Raw genomic sequence first — 25,405 nt, 5'->3', positions numbered from 1 at the left:
TTCCAAAAAATCAAAAGCAACATTTATTTATAAGAATTCAGAAACCAATAAAACAAGTATAAATTTTCTGTCCTCCTTTGTGAGATGTCAAGCCCATCTCCCAGATGTAGTTTGATGGATGTTCTGCTCCCTACAAGCTATTTCCTGTTAATGAAAGCAGAAAGAGGCTGTAGGAAGGACAACTGACCATATTCTTGTGAAAGAAGAGGAAAATAAGCTTGTCAGATAGTCTGACTCTTATGTCATCTTCTGTATAGATAATTTCTTACAGATTTCAATTCATTTGTCCATTTCCACCTCATTATTCAGATTTGATATGCATTGAGTAGGTACCATGGTCTGTTTGAGCCTGAAAGATTGTGGGGTTTTTTCCTGCTTCTTCATTAAATAGTGATTTTTAATTAAAAAAACATTCTAAATTCCCCTTGTTTCTCTCCTTTCACTGATCAGGAAACAGATCACATAACAGTCAGCTAGAAGGTGATTATTACTCTGCATCCTGACAAACTCATTTTGTTTCACTTTTCTTTGGGTTTTGAATGCAAACTGTACTTTCCACAGCTCCTATAAATCTGTGTGATGTCTCCTTTCAGTCTGTATTTCTTTCATGAGTTGTGCCCAAAACTCCACTTTGTGTTCTTTAAATTTCTCTGCTGCCTTTTGCTCCAGGTCTATTTCCAGGTATCTTTCCTCCAGGCCATACTGAGGCCAATGGACCAAGCCCTCTCCATTGGGATTTCTGGAAAGAATAGAATGAGAAGTTAGCTCTTCATTTGCCAATCCATTGCTCTCTGACTGCTCAGGTTCAGAGCATTTCAGAAAACCAACATGAGCCCAGATCATGTGATTCTGGTACCTGAATGGTTGGACAGTTTTTTATGGAAATGCTCATCAGTGGAACAGCCAAAGTGTAATAGTTGCCATTCCTTTTAGGTCTAAAACTCCATTGCAGATGGAGTAACAGCTCTTAGATTTTTTTTCTCTTTGTGTCTGCAGGTTCATTTAAAAGACCATTAAAAAGTGAAATTGCTTCAATATTTATCTTAAATTCTGCCAGATTTCTAGGAACCACCATACAAGTACTGCTTCAGGCAAGTAAGTGTGTTCCAGGCACCACAGACAAAACTTCAGCTGTAATTAGCATTGTGATTCTCACCCATTTTTAGCAAAGTTGGTCCAGTATCTCATAACATTTCTGCTGAGTTTATTTTCTTCCTTTGTAGCACCTCCTGCAAAGGGAGAGATGAAAGGGCCACATTAGGAACTAAATAATTAGTAGCAGCTCTATCAATTCCAACAGACTGTAGTCACTTCCACTTGTTGCCCTGGGCTATGGGAGTTTTTTTTCTGGGAGAGGACTGCAGATGAATGATTTAATGGAAAGTATCTCCTACTGAAGATGGAAAGTGTTTATGCACATTACAGTGCTTCTAGGAGAGAAATTCTATTCTAAAGCTCTACAGTAAGTATGATGAGTAATACTGAGGTTCTAAAAGGAATATGGAGTAAGCATGGATACATCACCAGCTAAGAATGGCTTTCCAAAGACAAAAGCAATCTCAGCTCCATGATCTGCTTTTACAAACTCTGGTACAACACCTTCCAGTGAGCTTGCTCGATGCTGGAATTCATAAAAGTAGACTGGGTGTCCAGCATCTAGAGGGTACAGAAGAGTGTTAGTTTGAGAGCTGAAAATACCTGCTCCAAAGAAGATAAAGTTTCATTACAAGCTCTTTGGGTTAAATAAAAACACCAACAGTTCTCTGGATAGGGAGGAGTGCTGCATGCTGTCCCCACCACTCCCAGGACAGAATTCTACAGTTCTTCTAAAGCTGCTGAGTTACCTCTGTGGTGTCTGGCCACTTCCACGGCTGAGATGACAAAGAAGACATCTCCAATTGCATCCAGCAGGCCATCTCGCACCTGAGCAGGGCTTGCTGCATCCCCTATGTACTCCTTGTACACTCTGTCAACAACTTCAGATGTGACACCCTGAAATCACAGTAAAAGTACTTATAATGATGATGAATATTATAAGGAGTAACAGCAGTAAAGGAATGTGGATCTGCATGGCTCTGTCTAAACCCCAAACATCACCTTTCAGAGAAAATCCTCAGCTGTGTCAGAGTGTGGCTCAGAGCTCAGGATTGGAGTTACACAGCTATGGGTACAGGTGTTCTTGGGGAAAAGAGGATCTAAGGATCAAACATGTTTAGATAAAGAGCAGTCAGGGATGCTGATTGCTCTCCCTTGTGTGGAAACCACCCTGATAAGAGCAAAGAAATCCTGCTGGATTTCATAAAATCCATTGATTGTTGTAGATGATCATAATTTCTCCCTTTCAGAACAAGCCTGGGCTCTGCATTTCTTGGTTCATGGTGGATGTTAGTGTCACTGAATGATGCCTTGCAAGTACTTATCCTGTTTATAGAGTCCTTAATTCTTACCTTTTAATCTGTACTTTTCTATCTAGTAGTTTCAGGAGAGCACAAAGGAACCATGAAGCCAAGAGGTTTGTAAATTACAGGGAAACAAAACCTCAGGAAAGTTGAACGTAGGTGTCAGTGCTCCCCAAACCTTTTGGCTTTTCCTTTCTAGTGCCCAGCTACTGCCTCAGGAGGTTGTGTCCCATACATCTCCTGTCATACCTGCTGGTACTCTGCATGTCATGGATAACCTGGGGGTATGTAAAATGTCCCAAGAGACCTGTGTTTAGGTACCTGAATCACTGCTGGATTCCCCCAGAACTCCTTTTTTAAGAAGAGGGGCATTTAGTTTGGATATTTAGAGAGTATTTTTAGTCACTAGAGGTGACAGGAATGCAGCACATCTCTGCCCATTTGTGCCCCATGGCAGGGAGCTGTCCAGCAGAACGACATTTTAGAGTCAAATGTGTCCTTCTGAGGATACAAACAGAGCCAGACCAGAGAAGCAGCAGCACTGGGTTATTCTGAAAATGGTCTCTTACCTTAGTGATTAATACTAAGTTGCTCTGTAAAATTTGATGTGCAACATCTTTATCCAGACCATCCACAAAAGGAGGATATTTCAGCAGCTGTGTGATACAGAGAATCGTACTTATTAAAGAAGCTTCTATTTAGAAAATTATATGTAAATAACAACATTTTCAGTCTCTTACCATCGGAAGTCCCCATCCAAATTCACAGTTATTTACTCCTATTATGTATGGGACTGCATTGATTGATTTTTCCAATAGTAATTCCCTGGGACTCTTTGGAAAAAATGCACCATCCACACATGCACTGATGAAAAAGAAATCCTGATCAAAAAGGGAAACAAGAAAAAAAATCCTCGTTAATTCAATAATTTTTCTTCTAAAAAGAGTTCAGATTTTAACTTCAGTTCCAAAGTGAAGCCAAATGAAAATACAAGATGTAAGGCAAACCATGCCATCTTAAAAGTTTCTCTGACATATTTTCTGCACTAGGCAGAAGATTCTGTGAAGATTAGCATTAGAATTCTGGTATTCTTTTGTGAAACAAAAGTCACTATGTTGAACTTACATATTTTCTTAGTTCCATATTGTAATGGATGTATGGAACAGTGGGGGGAAAAACCAATTTCTGTATTGAAATTTCAAACGCCCATATTGTGATTTGATATCACAGTACTGTGATAAGAACTTCTAAGTAGGACATAATATAGAACTTGATTTTCAGTTTCTCCAGAATAATCCATGCCATTTTCTTTTCCTTGCCCTGGCAGAGCAAGACAGCAAACCACAGGTAGCTCCAAGTGCATGCAGAGTGCAAGGGCAGTTACCTGTTTGCAGTTTTCAGGTGAGGTGTTGCTGCACACCTGCAGTGTTGTCATGTCCTGAAAAGGTCAAGAAAGTCAGATTTTACATTTACTTCAAGTTCTCCTAATATCACACCAAGAGTATTCTCTGTTATGGACAGATCTGAAATGTCATTTAAATGGAAGAAATACCATTTCACCTACCATTTTTTGTGTTATCTGTACTAGCTCTTCTTCTGTTTTTTCTCTCAAGCATTCAACTATTGCAGCTGAACTGGATTTTTCACAGCCAGAGACAGCAGCAATTTTCTGTAAGCAGTAAAAACAAACAGTTTTGGACACATTTCCCAAATCTGGCTCTGTGAGACACCGAGTCCAGCGAGAGGAGCCAAAGGTCCTGCACAAGGATTGCTGGAGGCTGGCATGTCTCAGCTCCAGAGGGAGGGCACTGGAAACCCTCACAACCCTTGACACCAAGGGCTGGGCAGAAGGACAGAACCTCTGCCTCCGGATTCTTTTGATACAGAAATGTTCCAGGATGAGAATTCTGGTAGATAACATGCCAGGCTGAGAAGGCTGGATGATATAAAAGACTTAGAGAATAAACCATCTGCAGGGCAACATTCTACTACTCTTGGTGATGTGCTTTTAGCTGTAGCAGCTGTCATCAGAGAGAGCTGTCTCTTTTATATCCCAGGATCCAGGTTCCTGGAAATTGTTTCTTGTAGTTGAAGAGAAAGAAAGGGATTGAAGCCAGTACTAGTTCTCAAATTAAACAACTGAATAAGATCTCATTTATTTGCAAACTACAGTCATCAAACAGGAGGGAGAGAAGAGTATTCAGAATCTGATACCATTTTCAAGACAAAAATTATGGCTGCATGTTTCTTGAAGACATTACATCTTGTAATATTCCTTTACATTTGATTCTTCCTTGCCTTCTCTCTTTTCTTTGTGGATATTTGGGTATTTGGAAAGCAACACATCATTACACATGTACTATTTACACACAGAAGTACTGCCTTTAATGACTGTGGGGACTGTTTCACAAGAAAAAAATATATTTCTGTATTTTGGAATGAGTAGTTGAAGATATGCAAAACTATCTGGAAAAAGTAACTAAAATGACCACAAATACCCACTTGTGCTTCCTCCTTAGGCTGGTCAGTGAACAAACCCAGGAGTACAGTACCACTCTCTGAAATGGCCTTGTGGAACAAGCCCTTGGCCAGGGGAGACAAGACCTGTGGAAAAGCAAGAACAAGCATGACAAGCACTGTGCTCTACCTCTGGATTTCAGTATCAGCAATTGCCATTTGAAGCATTTTGAAAGGCCATGTCATCAGTGTTATCCTGTAGCCTCTGACCATAGTCCAGCTGCACAAAGTGCTTTGGCAGCACTCAGGGAGAAGGAGTTCAGCTGCCTTTCCCCTCCCACAGCACTTTGCTTCCAGCACTGCATGGCACTACACTGCAAGCCAGGTGTGGATTGAATGTGCCCAAGGTAATCTGGCTGTGCTGCAGAAGGGCAAGAAAGAACTGTTGGCCTGAGGAAACAGGAATTTTTATCCCGTGTAGCAATGAGCCCTGGTACAACTGTGTGATCTGTACCAGACTGTGAGGGACTGGAGAAGGAGAGCATCACAGCCAACGTGCTCAGTGCTGATGTAAAGATTTTGCACAGCCACTGGGTCACAAACCTCAGGTCTAGTTCAGCTATCATGACTACTCACCTCAATCACTTTGCACAAATGGCTGTCAAAGCAAAGAGAAAATGGGCAGCAGTCCTGAACTCCTCTTAAGGGACTTTTCTCCCAAGATTCAGCTTCAGGGGGTTTTTTACATTGAAAAAAGCTCCAGAATTTAATTCAGGAGATGAGCAATAACATTTTGGGAGTTAACTACAGCATTTGAACATGAAAATGAAACATTTTCATCTATCAGGATCTGTATTGTTTTGCTGTATTGTTGCCTTGTTGTTCTATCAAAGACCTGGGTGATGTCTCACTGTTGCACCATCCCTTTTCTCTCACTGACTTCTGCACATACTGAAAATGGATGGAGGAGTTTCTTTTCCCCTAAGTAATTAAAATTCAATATTCCTGTGAACTTACAAGAGCTGAAACACTGATTCCTCCTGCAGATTCTCCAAAGATAGTGACAGATCCTGGATCTCCTCCAAAATATTGAATATTTTCCTGAATCCACCGAAGAGCTGCTACTTGATCTAAATACCCCCAGTTACCTCGGGCATGCTCATCCCCAGTGCTGCAGGGAGAGAAGAGATTCATTTAAATGCTCAGTGCAAGAAAAAGGCAAAGGAAAATACAGTCTGTGGTGTGAAAAAGCATCTGCCATTCTCTACGCAGGACTGCTCTACACAACTGACAAATGAATGGCTCAGAAAGCCTTGAGACTGGAGCAGCAACCCCACAAGAACAGATCTGGAAGCTGCCTTGGGACTGGAAATTGTCCCCAACCTTTGCAGATGCAACACAGGAATGTTTCTTTGCCTAAGCAAGTCTTCTGCACTTCACAAAGGCTTTGCACACATCATTTTGGAAACCACATAGGAAAAACTGAGATAAAACATCTTACCTAAAATATCCAGCAATACCTAATCTGTACTGAATTGTTACAACCACCACGTTGTCAAAGGCTGCTAATGCTGAGCCATCATATGATGAAGCTGCTCCAAAAACTAATCCACCTCCATGGATCCACACTAAGACCTGTAAAGAAAAGGACAGGATCAACCCAGCACAGGTATGAGCTCCCAGTGATAAAAACTAAATATAACCCAAAATATAATCTTTTGTGTTATTTCACTTCTGATTCTTTCAGATTACTTTTCACAGGTGGTAGAAATCTTTCTAGTCTAAGGCCTGCAGCTCTACAAAGTGGCATTGGTTTTGTTAAATGCCTACATTATGTGAGTGTCCTGTGACTTTGGACAGATTATTTAGAGGAAATCAAGCATTGCTTAGCTAAAATGACAATACAATTTTACTTGTAAAATAGGATTTTGTGTCTGTTAAATTTCAGCTGATATTTGCTGGGGCAAAGCGTGTAAGTTGATCATCACTCCACAACTGCCCCTGTGTGTCTGCAAATGGCACAGGCTGTAGGTTTGCTGTCAGATAACTTTGCTCAAGATGTTACAAGGATTTTGCTTACAGGCAGCTTCTCCTGTTTTCCTGCAGAAACAGGTGTGTACACATTTAGGTACAAGCAGTCCTCAGACACTTGGAGAGGAACTTTCTCTTTTCTATTGGTAATCATGTCCGAAAAGTGTTGTCCTTGTACTTTATCCTGTAGACACCTGAATTAATGAAAAGACAAGAAGAAACAGAAATAACTAAAACCACAAAGCTATGAACAGAAGCTTTTTTGCACTTCCACAACTAAGTGAAGACCAGAAACCAATCTCTACTCCATTTCTGGATTGGTGGCAACTGCAAACATAATTTTTTTTTACTGCTTTTAATGTATATTCTTCCTATGACCTGTCATTAATGAGAGTTGTAAAAATAAAGCCACACAGTGACATGGAGATATAGTTTTGCATGTTTGAAAATATCACAGAAATATATCTGCAAATACATGTAGCTATAAGTTACTGCAATGGAAATATAAGGTAATTATTTTACATCTCCAGTAGGTTTTCATGTTGTGATGGTATCTGGCTTGAGACACTAAACAAGGGCAGTAGGACAGCTGGAATGAGACATTTACAATGCAGATTAGAATTGCTCTGCATTTCTTATGTGCCCTTTTAAGCACTTGACTCTGCATTTTCCCCTAATGTTGTATTCCAGCATTTCCTCAGCTTCTTTCTGTCTCTGCTCCAAAGGTTCACAGTCATTGGTAAGTGATGGCCAAGTGCTGCTGAGGCAGAGCATTATCAGTAAAGTGCTGGTCCATCTCAGTCCATCACTGATGCCCATGAAAGTGCAGCTTTTGTAAAGAGAGCAGCTAAGAAAGGTGTCTTTAGAAGTGCATGCTCTGTAACAGCTGCAGGTGCAATGAGATGGCACCAAGGAATTGATCTTTGTGCATTGCCCTGTGTGTAGATCAGTGTCATGGGATTGCATGGAGTATAACATCATTAAAATGCAGTGGTTTTGTCATTGCCTTACATTGGTGGGTAGGAAGTGGCATCTCTGACTCCTTCCCATGGCTCAGGTGGCTGGGGTTCAGAAAACCTCAGTGATCCAACCGGAGGCTTAGCAAAAGGAACTCCCAAAAAGACATTCACACTCTTCTCAGCTGTGTCTACTTTGAATTGGTACCCTTGCACTCTCCCATATTTGGTCTCTGCTTCTGGTTGTTCTGCTTTTTGTTCTGTGGGATGAGAGCACAAAATCACATAATTGATCTATCCAGAAAGTATTGCCAGATTTGCTACATAAATATACACCTTTAGTTTACTTGAACAAGTAATTTTTATGCACAAAGCTTCAACAAACTAATCAGTTTCAACTGTACACCATTCTAATTTGCTATTTCATGTTACTAATATATTTTACTAATTATTAGTATTTAATAATTTACATTTTAGATTTACTAATTTGTTCTAACACACTTTTATTATGCCTTTATTAAGTCAGTATAGCTGACAATATTTCAGCCTTCATTTTGATTGGTCTGTATGTCTGATCTCCCTCAGGTATATCATATCTATTGTCTTGCCACACACACATTAGTGCTTGCATATAGATCCTAATCCTGTTTTGCTCAGGGTTGTTAGATAAAAGTTCAATAGATTGCTCTCATTAAGAAAAGGCAATCAAGAGACAAAATATATTCCAGATCCTCAATAGTATGTACAGCTAAGAGAAAAAGCTTCTAACATACCTAAGAACAGTCTGGCACAAACAAATACTGTTAACATTGAAGCAAGATTAATTTTAAGATCAATGTGGAAGTTCTTAATATCAAATTAGAGGTGTGGTACTGTGGCTGCTTGGCCTCAGCAGGCAAGATTTTGGGAAAGGGATTTGATTTTGCTATTTGCAAGAAAGGCAGTAAAGACAAATGACTGAAAGAGGTCTAAAAAACTGAAGTGCACTTTTTGCTACTGCCGCTCAGTCTGCGTGCCCAGCTCTGCCCAGGGTTTGTTCCCAGCTCTGCCCAGGGTTTGTTCCCAGCTCTTTCCAGGGTCTGTTCCCAGCTCTGCCCAGGGTCTGTGCCCAGCTCTACCCAGGGTTTGTTCCCAGCTCTGCCCAGGGTCTGTTCCCAGCTCTGCCCAGGGTTTGTTCCCAGCTCTGCCCAGGGTTTGTGTCCATCACAGCTCAAGGTTTGTTCCCAGCTCTACCCAGGGTTTGTTCCCAGCTCTGCCCAGGGTTTGTTCCCAGCTCTGCCCAGGGATGTTCCCAGCTCTGCCCAGGGTTTGTTCCCAGCTCTGCCCAGGGTCTGTGTCCATCACAGTTCAATGCTTGTGCCCAGCTCTGCCCAGGGTCGGTGCCCAGCTCTGCCCAGGGTTTGTTCCCAGCTCTGCCCAGGGTTTGTTCCCAGCTCTGCCCAGGGTCTGTTCCCAGCTCTGCCCAGGGTCTGTTCCCAGCTCTGCCGAGGGTCGGTGCCCTGCTCTGCCCAGGCTCGGTGACCAGCTCTCGGGTGGCACTGGGGCTGCCCCCAGAGGCAGCTGCCGGTGCTCTCTCACCCTCCAGGAGCACAGGGCAGAACCCCCGGTGTTTACCTGTCGCCACCAGCGCCGTGCCCCCGATGAGGAGGATCCAGGCCAGCAGCGCTGTGTCCCTCGCAGCTGCCATGGTGCCACTGGCACGAACCCCGCGGGCTGAGGCTTTATAGGCTCGCCAGGGCCACCTTACGCAAGGCAAACACGGAGGAGGCGAGGGAGTGCCCGGGCTGCGAGCCAGGAGCGGCACTGCCGGCTCGGGTGGGGAGCACGGAGCCCTCCTGCCCCACGGGGCTCCTGCTGCCTCCCTGCTGCTCCCTTGGAATTTTGTTCAAACATCTCCGGCACAGCGGGCTTCGAAAGGCTTTGGAAAACAGCCTTGCATTGCGGCGGGAGGGTTTGACTGCTGCTGCAGCACCACCGGCTGGGACAAGGAGGGGAGGATTTCCTCACTCTGCACAGCACGGAGACCAGGAAGGCACCTCAATTCTACTTTATTATGTTTACTTCATTTGCGTATCAAGATCTCAATGTAAGAAACACGTTATATCCAAATCCAAAGCAATATGAAAAGCATGCTTTTACTGAAGTAAAAGTTGAGTGATTTTCATTCTCACTAAAGGATAATTTCTGACTAAACCATCATTGGAAAAATCCCAGCTTTTCCTGCAGGGTGCAGGAGACATCTGTCACTCAGTCCTGTGTGTTCAGCGACGTTTGATATAGCGTTGCAATACAGTTACAGCAATAAAGAGATGACTTATCAGCTTTTGTAATGTGGGAACAATACTAAAGGGTGGTATTTGGGTGGTAACTATATACTTAATGCCTCTGAAAAATCTGGAGGATTTATGTCGAGTCAGTTCACATCCATAGTTGAAGGATGATGTGAAAAGGAGAGAATAGAATGGCTGAATAGTAACTAATAAAAGAGATCTTCTGCTCACATTAACTAAGATGTTAAGTTTACGTAAGGTTTTTGCTCTGCCCTTTTTTTTCCCAACTGCAATAACTCTTGCCCCAGAAGGGCAGTTTTGCAATTTCAGATCATGGGAATTCTCAGTTGTCAGAAACAGCATTTCAAAGAATCATATGATAAGATCACAGAATTACTTGGGTTGTAAGAAACCTCAAAACTCTACTCATTCTGCTCCTGCCATGGGCAGGGACACCTTCCACCATCCCAGGTTGTTGTAAGCCTTGTCCACCTTGGCCTTGGACACTTCCAGGGATCCAGGGGCAGCCACAGCTTTTCTGAGCAGCCTGTGCCAGGGCCTCTCCACCCTCACAGGGAAGAATTTCTTCTGTAAATCTAATTTAAACCTACCTTTATTGGTTTGAAGCCATTCCCCCTTGTCCAGATACTACATGCCCTTGGCAGAAGTCCCTCTCCATTTTTCTTGTAGCCTCCCCTGGGGTACTGCAAGGTGCTCCAAGGTCTCCCTGGAGCCTTCTCTTGTCCAGGCTGAACAACCCAACTCTCTCAGCCTGTCTCTGTAGGAGAGATGCTCCATTGCTACAGATCCATTTCTGCTCACACCTCTCTTTACAGCTAAGTGGGTTACAAGACCCCCAGTCTTTAAATGAGTTTTGCACATCCATTATGCTCCTGCTAATCCCCTGTGCTGTGGCTGTGCTTGTGCACTTTACCCCAAATGTTGGGTGAGTACTTTACTCCAAACCTTGCTCTGTGTATCTGCACAGGTGTGATTTACAGCCCTGCAGGTAAACCCAGCCAACTTTAACCTGGGCTGCTCCCAGAGCAAACTGTCAGCAGCTATCTCAGTGACTCCTTCCAGGGCATGCTGTGTCTCAAGCATTTGCTGTGTCTGTGGTGACTCTTGAGCTCTGCCCCAGTGCCCTGCCCACCCTGCAGCTCCTGTGGCTGAGGGCATGGCCAGTGCTCACTGAACACTGGCAGGTGGATAACACTGGAAATCTGAGCTGCTGAGGAAACAATGAGGACAACATCTTCGTTGCAGAATTACAGTGAATTGTGGCTGCACAGGAGTCCTCCTTCCTTCTTTCTCAAGAGTGAAGTTCAGGACACTAAAGGTCAACAAAACTGGTCTGGGAGTAGTCTGCAGTGCTTGAATGTACAGTCTATGCAGTAATGATAGATGCATGCATTGTCCAATGGAAATAATTTTAGGGCATTAATTTTAATTTTAAAGCATTTATTGTAAGACATTTTGCTGCTTGCCCTCAATCAGTGAATAATGCATAAGTCAATGGTCAATCAAAAAATCCTGCCATGTGATGACCTTTGCCTCTTTGTACTTTAATGAGCTGCTACCTTTCATGATTTCAACAGCTGAAAAAAAATTGGCAAATATCCCTGCTCCTGGTGAGGATTCAATGGAGCTACAGGATACAGAACTTAGAGCTAGAGCCTATGAAGCTTGGACAGCTTTACCACATGCTAAAGAGTGTTAATCTCACACCAGGATGTCTCTGGGGTGAGACAGGAGCATCAGAGCATTGATTTCTACATAGATGTGAGTAATATCTTCTGACATTTTCCACTGTGATTTATTTTTAGTGCTGGCCTGTGTTAGGAAGTCACTGCAAGTGCACTTCTCTGCATACACAAGATGAGCATATATTCTGTGCACATCCATGCAATCCTGCCAGTTTATCTCCTTTAAAAGGGAGTGGAACAGCACCTCAAGAGTTTGTGCAAGGAAGACCTGACAAGACTAGTTGGAAATGATATTCCCCTCACAAAACAAAGGAGGTAAAATAAAGGAGCAGGGACAGATGCTCAGGAGGAAGTTCTGCTTACCAGGACAGCAGTTGTGTTGACAGTCTCACCCTGCTCCTCCATTCTGACTGGCAACAGAACTTGGGCAAGAAGGTGTAGGAAATCCCACTCTACTCTTTCCAAGAAAGTACTAGGAAAGAAGGGACGGCTAGCTAGTTGCTGTAGAACATGATTAAGTCTAAATAATTTAAAATTCTTCCAGAGATCCAGGGGGGAGCTGAAGGGAAGTGATGCTCATTGCCCTGTAGGATCTGTGGAGCTGCATCACTCTGCTGTGAGGCACCAGTGTGAGCAGCATTGTGGCTGGGATAGCTGGAGCAGCCTGGTGTTGAAGTGTGGCTCTGCAAGGCTCCATTAGGTTTTTCCTTTGTTCCCCTGCTCTGTATGTTATTGGCTGTTTTGAAATATGCACCCTGCCTTATCAGAAATCTATTGGTGTGTATCCCTGCCCTTCTTCCCTCAGACCTTCCGGGATTTGCTCTACAGAGCCAATCCCTCCCCCCTTCTCTTCCCTTATAAACTCATGCCAGCATGATCCCGGCTGTCACTGTTTTCGGACTCCCAGTCCCTTTGCCCCTCTCCCGCTTTCCTCCCCCTTTCCCCTTCCCTGCAACCCCCCCAAAGACCCAAATAAACCTCCCTGGGGGACTGGAGACAGTGTCCAGTATGTTGTTTCGCCTCACCCACGTTTCCAGCAGAGTTTCTGTCGCTCGAGCTTCATGCCGCGCTGTGTGCGCCCCGGCCCTGCCCGGCACGGACTTGCATGGAGGTACGCACCGTGGCAGACCTCGTTCGTGGCGTTTCTGGGTCCTGCCGCTTTCCCCAGAGCGAGAAGCCTCAGCCTGGGACCAGGTACAGGAGACAAAGACAGGGCAGGGAAGTGACTGACAACTCTGACATGGAGAGTTCAAGCCTTGCTCTTGGCAGCCCAAGCACCAATCAGCTGGTGAGGGCCCTGGAGTGGCTCTGGGACAGAGCCAGGGCTGGCAGTGAGGCTGGGAGCCACTGCTGACAGGGACAGTGGCACTGACTGGTGGCACTGGGAACAGCTTGGAGCACAGAGAGAAGCACTGTGGGAAAGACAGAAATGTTGATCCTTGTAGGGGTTACAGCTAAATTGAAAAGAAGACAACTGTGGGAACAGGTGACATCTTCTCCTTTTTCTAACATTTGGAAGAAGTCGTAATTCCAGCACTACTCTTACAGATGAAGTACCACAGGAGTCAGAACTGTCCTGTCTCAGCTGTAAAACCAGCTGACAAGGCAGAACATGCTGTAGTTTCATCTTCTTTCCTCAGAGGACATTTCTGTATCTACAGCACACCAAAACTTCTGTACCACCACTGATAAATTTGACATCAAGAGTCAGTTTTACGCAGAAATTTGGTCTTCATTGATTTCACTTTATTAAAACAATGTTGCTGCTACATTTTGTCTTCAGTCATGGGGGACTGACAGAAAAACCTGAGCACTGAAATCAGGGGAAATCTGGCAGCTGTACTTAAAAAGTGAGGGATCCACTGGAATTATTACAGTGAATAATCTCAAGTGTCACGATTGTGAAGAATAGGTGAAAAGAAGGGAAATGTAATTTTATCCTCAAAATTACTTTAAGTAATTTCTTTCATTATCCTAATAGTTCGCATACTATGTGCTTGTTTAGACTGTAAACTATAATTCTAATCTAAACTTCTTGTTCTCCTTGTTTTTGTTATTTGTCTTTTCAAGCATCACTTTCTTCCAGAATTCTACCTTCTTTTCTTTCAGCTTGCTGGCTTTCTTTTGCTGTAGGTTTATCTGCAAGTATTCCTCATTTAGGTTGTAAGATGGCCATTCAACCAGCCCCTCTCCATTAGGATTTCTGTAAACAAGATGAAAAGAAAGAGTCAGTGCCCCTTGCAGTCACAGGGGAATTCAATCACAGAAGTTAAGACTGAACCAACAAACCAGCCGATTCCCCATGGAGTCAGTGCAAAGCAGCAATGTGTGTCATCAGTCTCATGATTCTTACCCATTTCGAGCAAAGTTAGCCCAGTACTTCATCAGAGTTCTGCTAAGCTGCTTCTCTTCCTCTGTAACTTCACCTGAAAGACAAAACACAGAACAGTTACTGTGTGTGGCAGAAATGGAGACATTGCTACTCCAGGAGCACCTTTTCTGTGTGTGAAGATGCTGTAGCAACTTAGCAATTGCCACAGAGACACAAAACCAGTAAAATATCAGTGATACAGAAAGCATCAGGGGATTTCCTCGTGATTTCCCCATCAGGCCCTCCTCATGAATGACTTCAGCATAATTACCCTTCCTGTACAAATTGGGGAATTTGGGAACAAGGAAATAAGGGGATGTGCCTGTAACTTTCCAGGAAACCAGAAGCAGAACCAAAAACCCCACGTGTGTCCTCCATCCCGGTACACTCCAGGAATGTGCCACATGGCTTTGTTTCTGGGATCCCATTCTAGTTTTGTGGGACTGAAAGCCTCCCTCTTACTGGGAGCATGACTAGGCAAAGATTTCTTCATTTATGGCACACAAGATGATGCCACTGCATTTCTCAGCACTATAAGAGTATTTATTTAAATATAGTTATCCATAACTCACTGTATCACTAGGTGAGAATTATTTCAGTTGCAGTGTGTTATTAATTATAAATGTATCTCAATACACTATGAAAAATATTTGCTATCTTAATGCCCTTGGTAAGCTCAGGCAAATGGAAAATAAAGTTTCAGTGTTTTCTAGTGCCATAAGTACGTAAGTAAAAAAAAACAACCTGAAATATAAGCAAAATGAGAAGGCTCTGGTAACAGATTAACAAAGGGCTTTGCAACATAGCTGGATTTCACCAACGTTCAGTGGAGTAAAAGGAAATACTTTCACTTAGACTATGAACTACTGTGCAAATGACAAAAAGCAAAGCAGAAAAAAGGGTGAATTCACTTAAAATAAGCAGAATTTTTGTGTCTCTCTGTCAAAATAAGAACTGTTCCTAATTTGTTCCATGGGAAAGAAAAGACTCCATGTTGAGCATTACTGTTTTAGGCAGATGTCATTAAAGGATGTTGCTGGATTCCTAATATTCCTTAGGAAGTGGCAACATGTATCTTAACTGTTCAGTGATTGGCAGATTCATTGGGAATGTAACAACATGGGATTCTGCCTGGAAGAACTTTTAGGATCCTGTGGGAATTTGGGGAGTGCACCCTTCATCCTCCCTCAATGGACTGGCTCCATTTTGAATAAGTGTTTAAGTATTAATTGAGTTGTGGGGCAACACTGACATTGGATTTGACACAGAAAATGAAATGCTGGAATTCCAAGCCTTGCTCTGAACACTACTGGAATCATTTCCTGCAAAAGAGACCATGTCCCCCATTCTCTGGAGCCTGATAAGCTGTGGGATTTCCTGGAAAGGAGGAGGCACTGACCTAAACTCTTTAGGAAATGATGAGGTCCTGGATTTGCTCCTTCCCAAGCACTCTGCAAGTTTAATTGACCTTTCCTTCAATTTACTTTCCAGCCAAAGGTATTTGACAAATTCATGCACAGTGCTGGGATAATGACCATGAATTTTCTAGCAAATGTCCTATTTGCTGAATTGCTGACAACATCTGTATCTTCGTGTGCTTCAGAAGGGGCAAAGTGTGCAGGAGAGAAGATGGAGAAGATGGTTAAATGTGTAACACCACTTCTGACATGGGAGAGGGTTGTGGTTTGGTCTCACTGCCAATATGTGCACTTTAGTCTGATCAAAATGAATGAATACTGAATAGAATAATGCAGTGCTACCAGAGCAATTTAAGAGTGAACAGTGTGTGTTCCTTACTGCAGAGCTGGATGTCACCAGCCAGAAATGGCCCCCCAAAGACAAAGCCAACTTCATCCCCATGGTCAGCCTTCACATAGTCTGGTTTGCTGTCCCAGTACGAACTGGGCCGGTGCTGGAATTCAAAGAAGTAGGTAGGAGCTCCAGACTCTGCAAGACATAACATTCAAAGAGTTACAGAAGAGATACATGAACTACAGCTGCCATCAACTGTTTAAAATATTACTTTAAACAAAGCTTTATACTGGCCACAATTCTAATGTAATTGTTACACTCAAATATGTTCTTCTATTTATAATGCAAAATTAGGAACTCTGCACTTACACAAAAAAAAAAAAAAGATAAAAATTCAAAGATCCACCCTAGGAAAACTTACAGAAAACAAAATAACATCAAACTGTTTCCAGTTCTGGGTGTCTTGGCATGGCTTCTCTACAATTAAATCTCCAGGAAATCTCTAAATTACCAGGAAATCTCCAGAGCACAGAGCTGCTGACCTCCCAAGTAGCCTTGGCCAAAGGACAAAGGTTGCTTTGATAGGTTTTAATTTTTAAGCCTGGATACTTCAGTTAGCAAACATTTAACTGTGTTATCATGCTCTGCTCTCAATATATTGTGATTATAAGCACAGTGCAAGACGCTTCTACAAAGATAAGGGACTACAGACAACCCTGCAGACCTGTATCATTCCTCACCCTCCAGTTCTCAGTGGGAATCCCAAGCAGGGCTGCCTGTATATGACAGGACTTGTGTCTACATCATTTGATCCAGCCTACAGAGGGGGGTTTGAATGTCCCACTGCTGTTGATCAGCTTACCCCTGTGATAATTCAGTGCTTTAATGGCAGGCATGACAATTGCCATGTCCCCTAGCAGGTCCAGGAATCCGTCCCGTAGCTCTGCAGGATCCTCCGTGTCTCCCAGATATTCATCTAAGATCCTGGGCAGAAAATCTGAGGGTACATCCTAAGAGACAATGGTGGACCAAGAAACAAACAGACAAATTATCAGTGTCTGCATTAGCAGCTAAAAATGCTAGCTTGTAAACTTCAGAGATTCTGCAAAGGCACAAAGGTCCAGGACAAGCACCCATGCTAAAGGGAAACAAAACGAATTCACACATTTTGTGGGGGAAAAATCCAACACCAACATCAAAAACCAAAACAAAACAACCACCGCAGGTCAAATTTGCAACAGATTTATGTGGATTAAAACTCTACAGGAATCAATGAAAATCCAGCAATTTCTCCTGACAATACCTTTGGCTTCTGTTTCCTTCAGTAGAAAAGAGATGGAAATATCAAAAGTAGATCCTCAGTCCTTGAAAGATTTATGGACTAGAGAACAAGACCAATGGGATTTCCAAACACAGTGTAGGTTTTCAGGCTTGAAAGGATGTGCTTGAAAGACACATCCCAAAACTAGGAGTGCAGAGTAACTACTTTAAAAGCTACATTTAATTTAATGTAAACATATTGAAAAATCTGCCTTGAAACATCCCAAGCAGGAGATTAGCCACAAGATACCTCAACACTCAGGATGCAATTACAGTAATCCTACAAATACATAGGAAGTGTTGGTTGAGGTCTAGAATGAAAAAGGCATTTTCCCAGATCCCAAGCCTGACTCAATCCTATTTCTGTGCAACTCCCTACACCCTGGTCCTGTCAACTTTGCTGGGACTTTCCCCAAAGCATAACATGACTGTCGCGGTTTGACCCTGACTGAACGCCAGGCACCTCGACTCTCTCTTGCTGCAGGAAAGAAACCTGCAAAAATACACATCAATCTCGTGAGTCAAATGAGATAGGACATTGCTAGGAGGACGCACAAAGAAAGGGCAAACAGGCTCCAAGCTTAAAGTTGCAAAAAGTGATGTAATTACCTAACAGAGTTGGAGGATAAAATGCAAGGCAAAAATAAACTTTTCATACACTGTTTTGTTCACTCCCCCCCTCCCTCTTACGAACCCATATTATTCACCCCTTTTCCTCTTTTTTAACCAACAAACCCTGGTAGGGAGGCAGGGTGTGGGTATTTTCTCAGTCCACAGAGCAGATCCATAAATCTATTCATCACCACAATTCTACTACAAATACTGTTTATCTCTACTTATTTCTCTCTCTCTCTCCCTCTCTCTCTCTCCAGACAGATTTTTTCTGCTCTTACCCCCACCCTCTTAAGAAGCACTCTCTCCGCTCACCCCCATTCCCTCTTTCCAAACCAGCAACACAGACAGGGGGCAGGGTAGGGGTTTTCTGGTCAGTCCAATCAGGGAGAGGGGTTCTCTACTTAGCCATGGGGTCTCTCTCATGAGAGACAGTCTTCTGGGAACTTCTTTGTTGTGGGTCCAATCTCACCAGCGACATCCCGCCCGAATTCTGCTGCTACATGAGTCCTCTTGTTCATAGGGTGCTGTGCAGACTCTCTCGAGCCAAGGCCAGGCTGCTTCCATGCCAGGAGCAAGGCCTTTCTCTCTCTTGCAAGGCCTTTTGCAGCTTTAACTCTTTAGATGAGACTCTCTCTGGATCACAGCTTTCTCCAGGCATCCACCTGCCCCTCTGGCATGGGCTGTAGGTGAATTTCTGCACCCCCATGGACTCCATGGGCTGCAGGGCAACAACCTGCTCCCCCCATGGTCTTCACCACAGCTAGCACAGAGTTTTCAGCTCTGGTGCCTGGAGCACCTCCTGCCCCACCTTCTCCACTGACCTTGGTGTCTCCATGTTGTTCTCTCTTCACATATTTTCACCTCCTCCTCTTCCTCTAGCTAAAAAGAAGTGCATGCTTGCCTTGTTTTGATTTTTTCTTAAATATGTTTTCACAGAGGTGTAACTAGCACCTCTAATTGGCTTAAACCTGGCTGGCAGCATGTCCATCACTTTCAGAGCCATCAGAGATTGGCTCTGCTGGACTTGATGAAAAACTTCCAGAACTTTCACTCAGGACACACAGGAGCCATCTTTGTGCCACTCCCCACCCCTCAGACACTTCCTCAGGCCTACCACAACAGCTTCTGAAGAGTCCAAATTTCTCCTAGATGTTAAAAAATACCTTACTGATGTTTTGGGCCAATCAAAACCACCACAATGACCTCAGCCCTTAGTAACACTATGACTTAAGCATTGAGACTCAAATTTGTTACATACATGAAAAAGAAAATTCATGTCTCAAATTAGATTAGTGAAACAGTACTTACTATCATTGGTAGAAAAACCTCTACAGTTGAGGCAATTGATTTTCTATCTCCTATTTCCCTCAAAGCTGTCATTTTTGATGTCTGTACAGAAAAGAAAAAAGAATGTTATTAGCACCATTCAATGTCTCAATTTTTTTTTTAACATTGGAATGGCATTATTCCATTTATTCTTACTACTGGTGTTTATTTTTGAAGCATCATATCACATGCAAAAGTGCAGCACAATGCAGCAGCTCTTGAAAACCTTGCATTTACTGCAGCAAATGCTGCCTTGGTGAAGGTTTCTACATAAACCACTCATACTACATAGTTTATCCTTAAATCAACATTAAGAAACTTGTAAGACTAGAAAGCATTAAGGCAGAGTTGAAGCAAAAAGTTGCTTCTGTCTCACAGGCTTATTTTCCTTCTGTTGCTGGAGATCTTAAAAGTCACTGCCAGTCTGTCTCTAGTCCAGTTGTTAGAGCCCTTTGAAATAAAGATAAGGCAGTGTTCCTCCTCTTTTACAGCATTACATATAACAACTCTTCTGTCTGCAAAATAAATTCAAACAGATTTCACTTTACATTGTTCTCCTGGGACTTAGAACCAGCACACTCCCAGAGACAGTTATTCCAAAGATTCAGAACAAATGCTTTGTATTACAGAAAGGAACCTGAGTACTTAAGAAATGAAAAAAAGGGACAAGAAAGAGAGGATACAAATCCATCTCCTGCAGTTTTATGCACTGATTGCAATTGCTCATTTTTCTGAGCTACCCACTGAGTTCATATGAGAAAGGATTGGTGCACAGAGAATGGGCAGGATACCTGCATTATCCCCACACTCTGTCCCAGATGAGATTTTCAAAAGAAAGCTCTTTCTGCAGGGTGCTAATGACAGGGAAAGCTGGTTTAGGTGATCAGTGGCACATTTTTAAACACACTGTGTATCAACCCTGACTACAGTGCCTTGTGGAGGAAAGGATTTGCTTTATTTTTCTTTCAGTAATAAGCCCTTGATTGTTGCATTCTTTTTCCTTTCTGCCTGGATAAGGGATTAAAATTTTAGGACAAGAAAACACTGTACAAAAATTGATGTTCCACCTGATGTGTCCATATAGTTTAACTTGCAGGATGAAGCCTCTCTCACCCTCTTGTGACCAACTGGTTCTGGGTCACTGCTGAGCCATAATGCAAGCAAAGTCTACTTTGTATGTATTTCCAATAATGCAAAGATTTGTCCTACCACGTAACACAAACATTAAAAACACATTAAAGAATAGACATTAAATTACAGATCTAATATTCCAGCCAAACTCATTGTTGGTGACTCCTATTATGAATGGGACTGCATTGAATTCTTTTCCAGCCAGTATCTCTTCAGGTGGCTTATGAAGAAATACTCCATCCAAAACTATGGGCAGAAATGAGATTTCCTGAAGGAAGATAAAAAATAAATAAAATTACTCATTAACAGCATTTCCAATTTTTCCTTCAAATAATATAAAATGTTCGCATTTAATGTTTTAAGTGCAAAAGAGGGCTTTAAGAAATTCAAGTATCTACAGCCACTGTAACATAAATTTAGTTTGGCACAGGAGTATAAAATTCAAGCCTGGCTGGGCCAAGGTGTAGAGGAATGTAATCAGTTCCTGATCCTGTGCTGCTTCTGACATTAAAACATAGGGATGCTGAAACCTTGCTCACAATTCTACAGGTGCTGTCACACTTTGCTGAAACTTCCAGAGAGAAATTATGTGTGAAATTATTTCAACATTTAGGGAGTATTTTGACAAAAGATAAGAAAAATCAACTTTGGAAGAGACCATTAGAGACCTCTGATCAGAGGCTGAGCTAAAGTTTTGCAAGTAAGCCATTACAAAAATTCTGTTGCCATGAAGTCTCACCTACCTTGCTGTTAAGGACGATGTGCTCTGCTTCCTGCTTCCTCAAGCAGTTCAGCAGGGAGAGGGAGCTGCTCGTCTCACACTTAAAGATACTGGCAATTTTCTGAAAATTATCAACAAAGACAAGCACTGTTAGAAAATTGTCATACACACTACTAATAATTTACTTTAATGGTAGATTTAGGTGAGCTTGATAGATTCTTGAATATTTTATTTTACTAGAAATGCTACAGTTTGATCACAAAGTGGAATAATTCTGGTATACTTCTCTTTCTTGCTGTATTTCCATCCACTGTCTACAATAAACTTTGCTGTAGAGATAATAAAAGCTTGTAGCATAAACCAAATAAGGAAAGAAAATTCAGAAACATTTACATTATTACCACCTGCCTTTACGGAAAAGAAATCAAAAGGCACTTATAGAAATAATTTTTTGTTTGTTTCATATTTAATTAATTTACTTCACATGATGGCCCTCCCTAAAAGACCACAGGTCAATAAAAAACTGAATGCTGCTTCTAGATTCTTGTTAAACTTTCCATAATAAATGCCACAGTTACAGTGACTATAGGGTACAGTGGGCATGAAAAGGGACATTTGTCTAGCTTGGCATGTGTGTGACTGGAAATACCTGTCAGCCCACAGCTGTTACAATCATGTAGCTGTACAGTCTATTTCTAACACCAAACAGAGCAAAATTAAATAGGTGTGCTGCAAGAATGAAATGGATCAACTTTGTTGTATAATATGCAATGAGATTTTCCCCTTTTCTCTTTTAACCAAATTATCACATACAAGTATTCTATTTTAGATTATAAAGACTTTAAAATGCAAAACAATGAGCCTACCTCAAGATCCGTTGAAAGACGTAAATCTCTACCGGGGGGAATTAGAATTCCACTCTCTGATATGGCTTTATGAAAGAGACCCTTAGACAAAGGAGATAACACCTGCCAAAAAGAGAACAGAAAGGATTTATTCTACATTAACACCCTTATTCCATAACTCTATGCTTGACAAAGGCTCCTGGATTCAGTGGGGAATCACACATCTTTATTTGCTTACAGGGGAGGTCTCCAGATTTTTCATAAAAGCTGTTAAACTTACTGTTAAAAACCAGATTAAGCATGAAATGTTGCACTAATTGAGTTTTTGAAGATTTTTATCTCCTATATACCTACATGTGCAAAAACACAGCAAGATCCTGCAGATATACCAAAGAGAGTGACAGATCCTGGATCTCCACCAAAGTGCTCAATATTTCCTTGGACCCATCGAAGAGCTGCAACTTGATCCAAAAAGGCCCAGTTCCCCGGGGCGTGCTCATCACCAGTGCTGAAAGGAGAGCAGCACAAACCTCTTCTCAGGAACAGTAACAACACCACAATAAAGCCAATCTCAACAATTTATATTTTGTGCAAAATGTCATATTTGGCCCTGACCTATAGCTCCTGACTCACCTCTACTCTCTGCTCACCTCTGTACAGGTGGATCTGTGGCCTTTACTCTAGATGAGCTTTTGCTTTACACAGCAGTGGATGGAAGCAAAGGCCAGAACAAACATCCTATCCAGAACCAAATAAGAGCAACTGTGATTTGATAGCAGGCTGCAATCAGGTGACCATGCAGACGGAATGTACAGACATTTCTTAGTGTCCTGAAGCCCTGATTTCAGTGAATTATGTACATTTAAACCACTGTAACAGTGGGGAGCTGGTGTAGAAGTTCAGAGGATTTAGCAAACAATACTACCCATGCTTTAAACATGACAGCAAGTACTTTGTAAGAACCGAAACAGGTGATCTTACTTGAAGAATCCAAGGAGTCCCAGTCTGTACTGAATTATTACCACCACAACATTCTCGTAGGCTGCCAATGCAGAGCCATCATACCTAGCAGCACCACCAAATATAAAATTGCCTCCATGGATCCACACCATTACCTTAGAAACAAAAGGGTGAAACACTTTTATGCATTGGTTTGCAGATTTCATTTGAAAAAGGAAAACAACATCAGAGAACTAGGAACTCCACCAAAGTACAATGGCAGCTGAATTTTAGGTTAGTGGACTTTGAATTTTACATACAGATATTATTTCTGCTAGCACAGCATCATTTTTTCAAAAGAAATTAAGTCTCTCAGGAGCAATCATTACAAAACACAAGTTTGTTCAATGGTTTACATACAGGTAACTTGTCCTTCTTGCTTGAGCCAGCAGGGCTGTAGACACTGAGATACAGACAGTCCTCAGAAGTCTGGAATGCAAGGTGCTTTTCTTTAAAGTTTTTTTCAGCTATTTTCAACATGGACAGATCTTGAGGACATCTTCACCAAAAAAAAAAAAAAAAAGTACAATTATTAGTACTAAAACTGCAATAGCATCAGTGTAACAATGATACAGAAAAAACTTTTTTTTTTGCCCCAGAGGCTGAATCCCCACAGGGTGCTTGAATTTTGTGTAATTTATAATCAGTGAGAGGTGCAGCTTGTAAAAGTACATCTCTACAGTTGTGCTTGAAATATTCCAGTACTGGCAGTGTATCCACTACCAAATACAAACTCCTTAAGAAAAATCAGGCCTCTGTACCCCAATAAATACAACCCTGACCACCACGAACAGGTTCTATCTACAAATGAATGGAACAGCTCTCACAGTGGTGGGTAAGAAGTTGCATCTCTCAAACCAGTCCAGGGTTCAGGTGGTTCAGGTGAGGAAAACCTCAAGGATCCAAGAGGGGCTTTTGCAAAAGGTATTCCAAGGAAAACATTTACAAGCTTGTCTGTCCCCTTCACATTTGTCTGTGTTCCTTTGAGCCGTCCAAGAGGAATAGTCACTTCTGGCTCAGCACCACTCTGTCCTAAGTAACACAAAAGGTAAAAAAAAAAAAAAAAAGGCATCTTCATAATTATCAGGCAGACTTTTCAATGAAGTATTTTAGCTGACTGTTTAATTTAGAACATTTCAGCTTATTCCTTTCAGTTTTGTTCAGTTTTCATTTTGCTTTGGTACAGTGACAGACACTCCCTGCCAAGCCCTCCTGCTAGTGACACCTGGAGCCAGGTAGGACAGAGCTTAGTCACAGTGCAAGAAGAACAAACTACAAAGCCAACAACAAAACCATTAACATTTCCTAAATTTAGCATTCAACAAGACCTTGAAAACACTTCGTTTAGATCATTCAGAAATGTTTTTGCTTTCTCCCTTTTAAAAAAGACAGAAACCTTATTTTCATTAAATCATCTCAGAAATGGTTTGATCTCACAAAACCAGTAATTTTTGCATCATGAAGGCATTTTTGCAGATTGCTAACGAAAGCATAAGAGATTTTCTGCCTTTGAAAAAATCACGGCAACTTGTCGGTGCAGTGGCTTCCCGAGGAGCGACAAGAGATCGCGGGTCTCACCTTGTGCCCCGCACCCCAGGAGCGCTGCACTACAGAACAAGGTGCAGAGCAGCGCAATCGGGCTCGGAGGAGCCATTGTTCACCCGCGACCGGGCCCTCGGTGACTCTCTCAGGTATTATGCGGAAGAGAAGGGGACAAAGGTCCCAGCGAGGGCACTCGTTGCAGGGAGCGCAGCTGAGAGCGAGCGCGATCCCCGAGCGGCACAGCTGGCGGCAGCTGCTGCTGGCACTGCACAGCCCGGCTGCGGCCACGGGACAGCCCAGCGTGACCCGGCCATGGGCTGCCCGTGCCACCGGCACAGCAAACGGGGAAGAGGCTCAACAGGCTCCAGACCTGAAATTCTATAAAGCTCTTTAAAAAACCCTTTAAACAACAAAAACCTCACCAAAACAACACCACACCACCAACTGAACAAGGCAGCAAAAAAGCCCAACAACGCACAACCCCCCCAAACAACCGAGTGACTACAAATAACTAGAAACTAACAATAAAAATAAAAGAAAAATAAATCGAAATAGTTAAATCTTGTCTTAATCCCCTTTTAAAGGGGTATATGAAGCCAAAGTATGTCATCGCTAGATTCTATCACTCCAGTTTGTTTGCGTGTTTGGTTTTTTGTTGTTGTTTGTTTGACTTTTCACAGCAGGAAACATGAGATGAATAACTTTAATCGGAGCATCCTTGGCAGCACCGGGCCCGGCCCCGAAGGCCCTGGCGGACACTGCGCTGCCGACTCCATTCGCTTCCAGCCTTGTCCTGCAGCCGAACCGGGCGCGGGCAGCTGAACCGAGGCTCCGGAGAAGCGGAACAGCCCCGCTCCCGCCCCGGCAGGCTGCTCGGAGCCGGCCCGCCCCGGGAGGCTGCTCGGAGCCGGCCCGCCCCGCTCCCGCCCCGCTCCCGCCCCGCTCCCGCCCCGCTCCCGCCCCG

General features: G+C 42.8%; 2 protein-coding genes and 1 long non-coding RNA gene across 4 annotated transcripts; 1 reads left to right on the top strand and 2 right to left on the bottom strand.

The window, feature by feature from the left end:
* Positions 1-9,600, bottom strand: LOC146432414 (fatty acyl-CoA hydrolase precursor, medium chain-like). 2 transcript variants are annotated; one of them, XM_085072041.1, is made up of 14 exons: positions 9,458-9,600; positions 7,899-8,103; positions 6,937-7,081; positions 6,358-6,491; positions 5,874-6,027; positions 4,902-5,003; positions 3,964-4,068; positions 3,784-3,837; positions 3,140-3,280; positions 2,969-3,055; positions 1,845-1,992; positions 1,525-1,656; positions 1,157-1,229; positions 1-739 (listed from the first exon to the last, which is right to left on the bottom strand). In XM_085072041.1, exons 1-14 carry the CDS (start codon positions 9,528-9,530, stop codon positions 565-567), a joined length of 1,728 nt encoding a protein of 575 aa, XP_084928167.1. In that variant the 5' UTR covers positions 9,531-9,600; the 3' UTR covers positions 1-564. The 2 variants fall into 2 exon arrangements, with proteins under 2 accessions (XP_084928167.1, XP_084928168.1); XM_085072042.1 differs by lacking the exon at positions 3,784-3,837.
* Positions 6,455-23,015, top strand: LOC146432413 (uncharacterized). The gene is made up of 2 exons (XR_014854584.1): positions 6,455-6,525; positions 22,141-23,015. It is a non-coding gene; the product is annotated as an uncharacterized LOC146432413 (long non-coding RNA).
* CES2 (carboxylesterase 2) lies at positions 13,544-24,651 on the bottom strand. The gene is made up of 13 exons (XM_085072044.1): positions 24,478-24,651; positions 23,727-23,931; positions 23,260-23,398; positions 22,882-23,015; positions 22,255-22,408; positions 21,922-22,023; positions 21,078-21,176; positions 20,462-20,602; positions 19,186-19,266; positions 16,805-16,952; positions 15,988-16,137; positions 14,173-14,245; positions 13,544-14,022 (listed from the first exon to the last, which is right to left on the bottom strand). The coding sequence occupies exons 1-13, from the start codon at positions 24,551-24,553 to the stop codon at positions 13,833-13,835; spliced, it is 1,692 nt and encodes a 563-aa protein (XP_084928170.1). The 5' UTR covers positions 24,554-24,651; the 3' UTR covers positions 13,544-13,832.
* Between the last annotated feature and the right edge of the window lie 754 nt (positions 24,652-25,405).

The sequence above is a fragment of the Lichenostomus cassidix genome, chromosome 11 (genome assembly GCF_008360975.1).
Source record: "Lichenostomus cassidix isolate B80296 chromosome 11, HeHo_3.0, whole genome shotgun sequence".
Lineage (NCBI taxonomy): Eukaryota > Metazoa > Chordata > Aves > Passeriformes > Meliphagidae > Lichenostomus > Lichenostomus cassidix.
The sequence above is the reverse complement of the archived record's forward strand: the minus strand, read 5'-3'. Positions and strand labels throughout refer to the sequence as shown.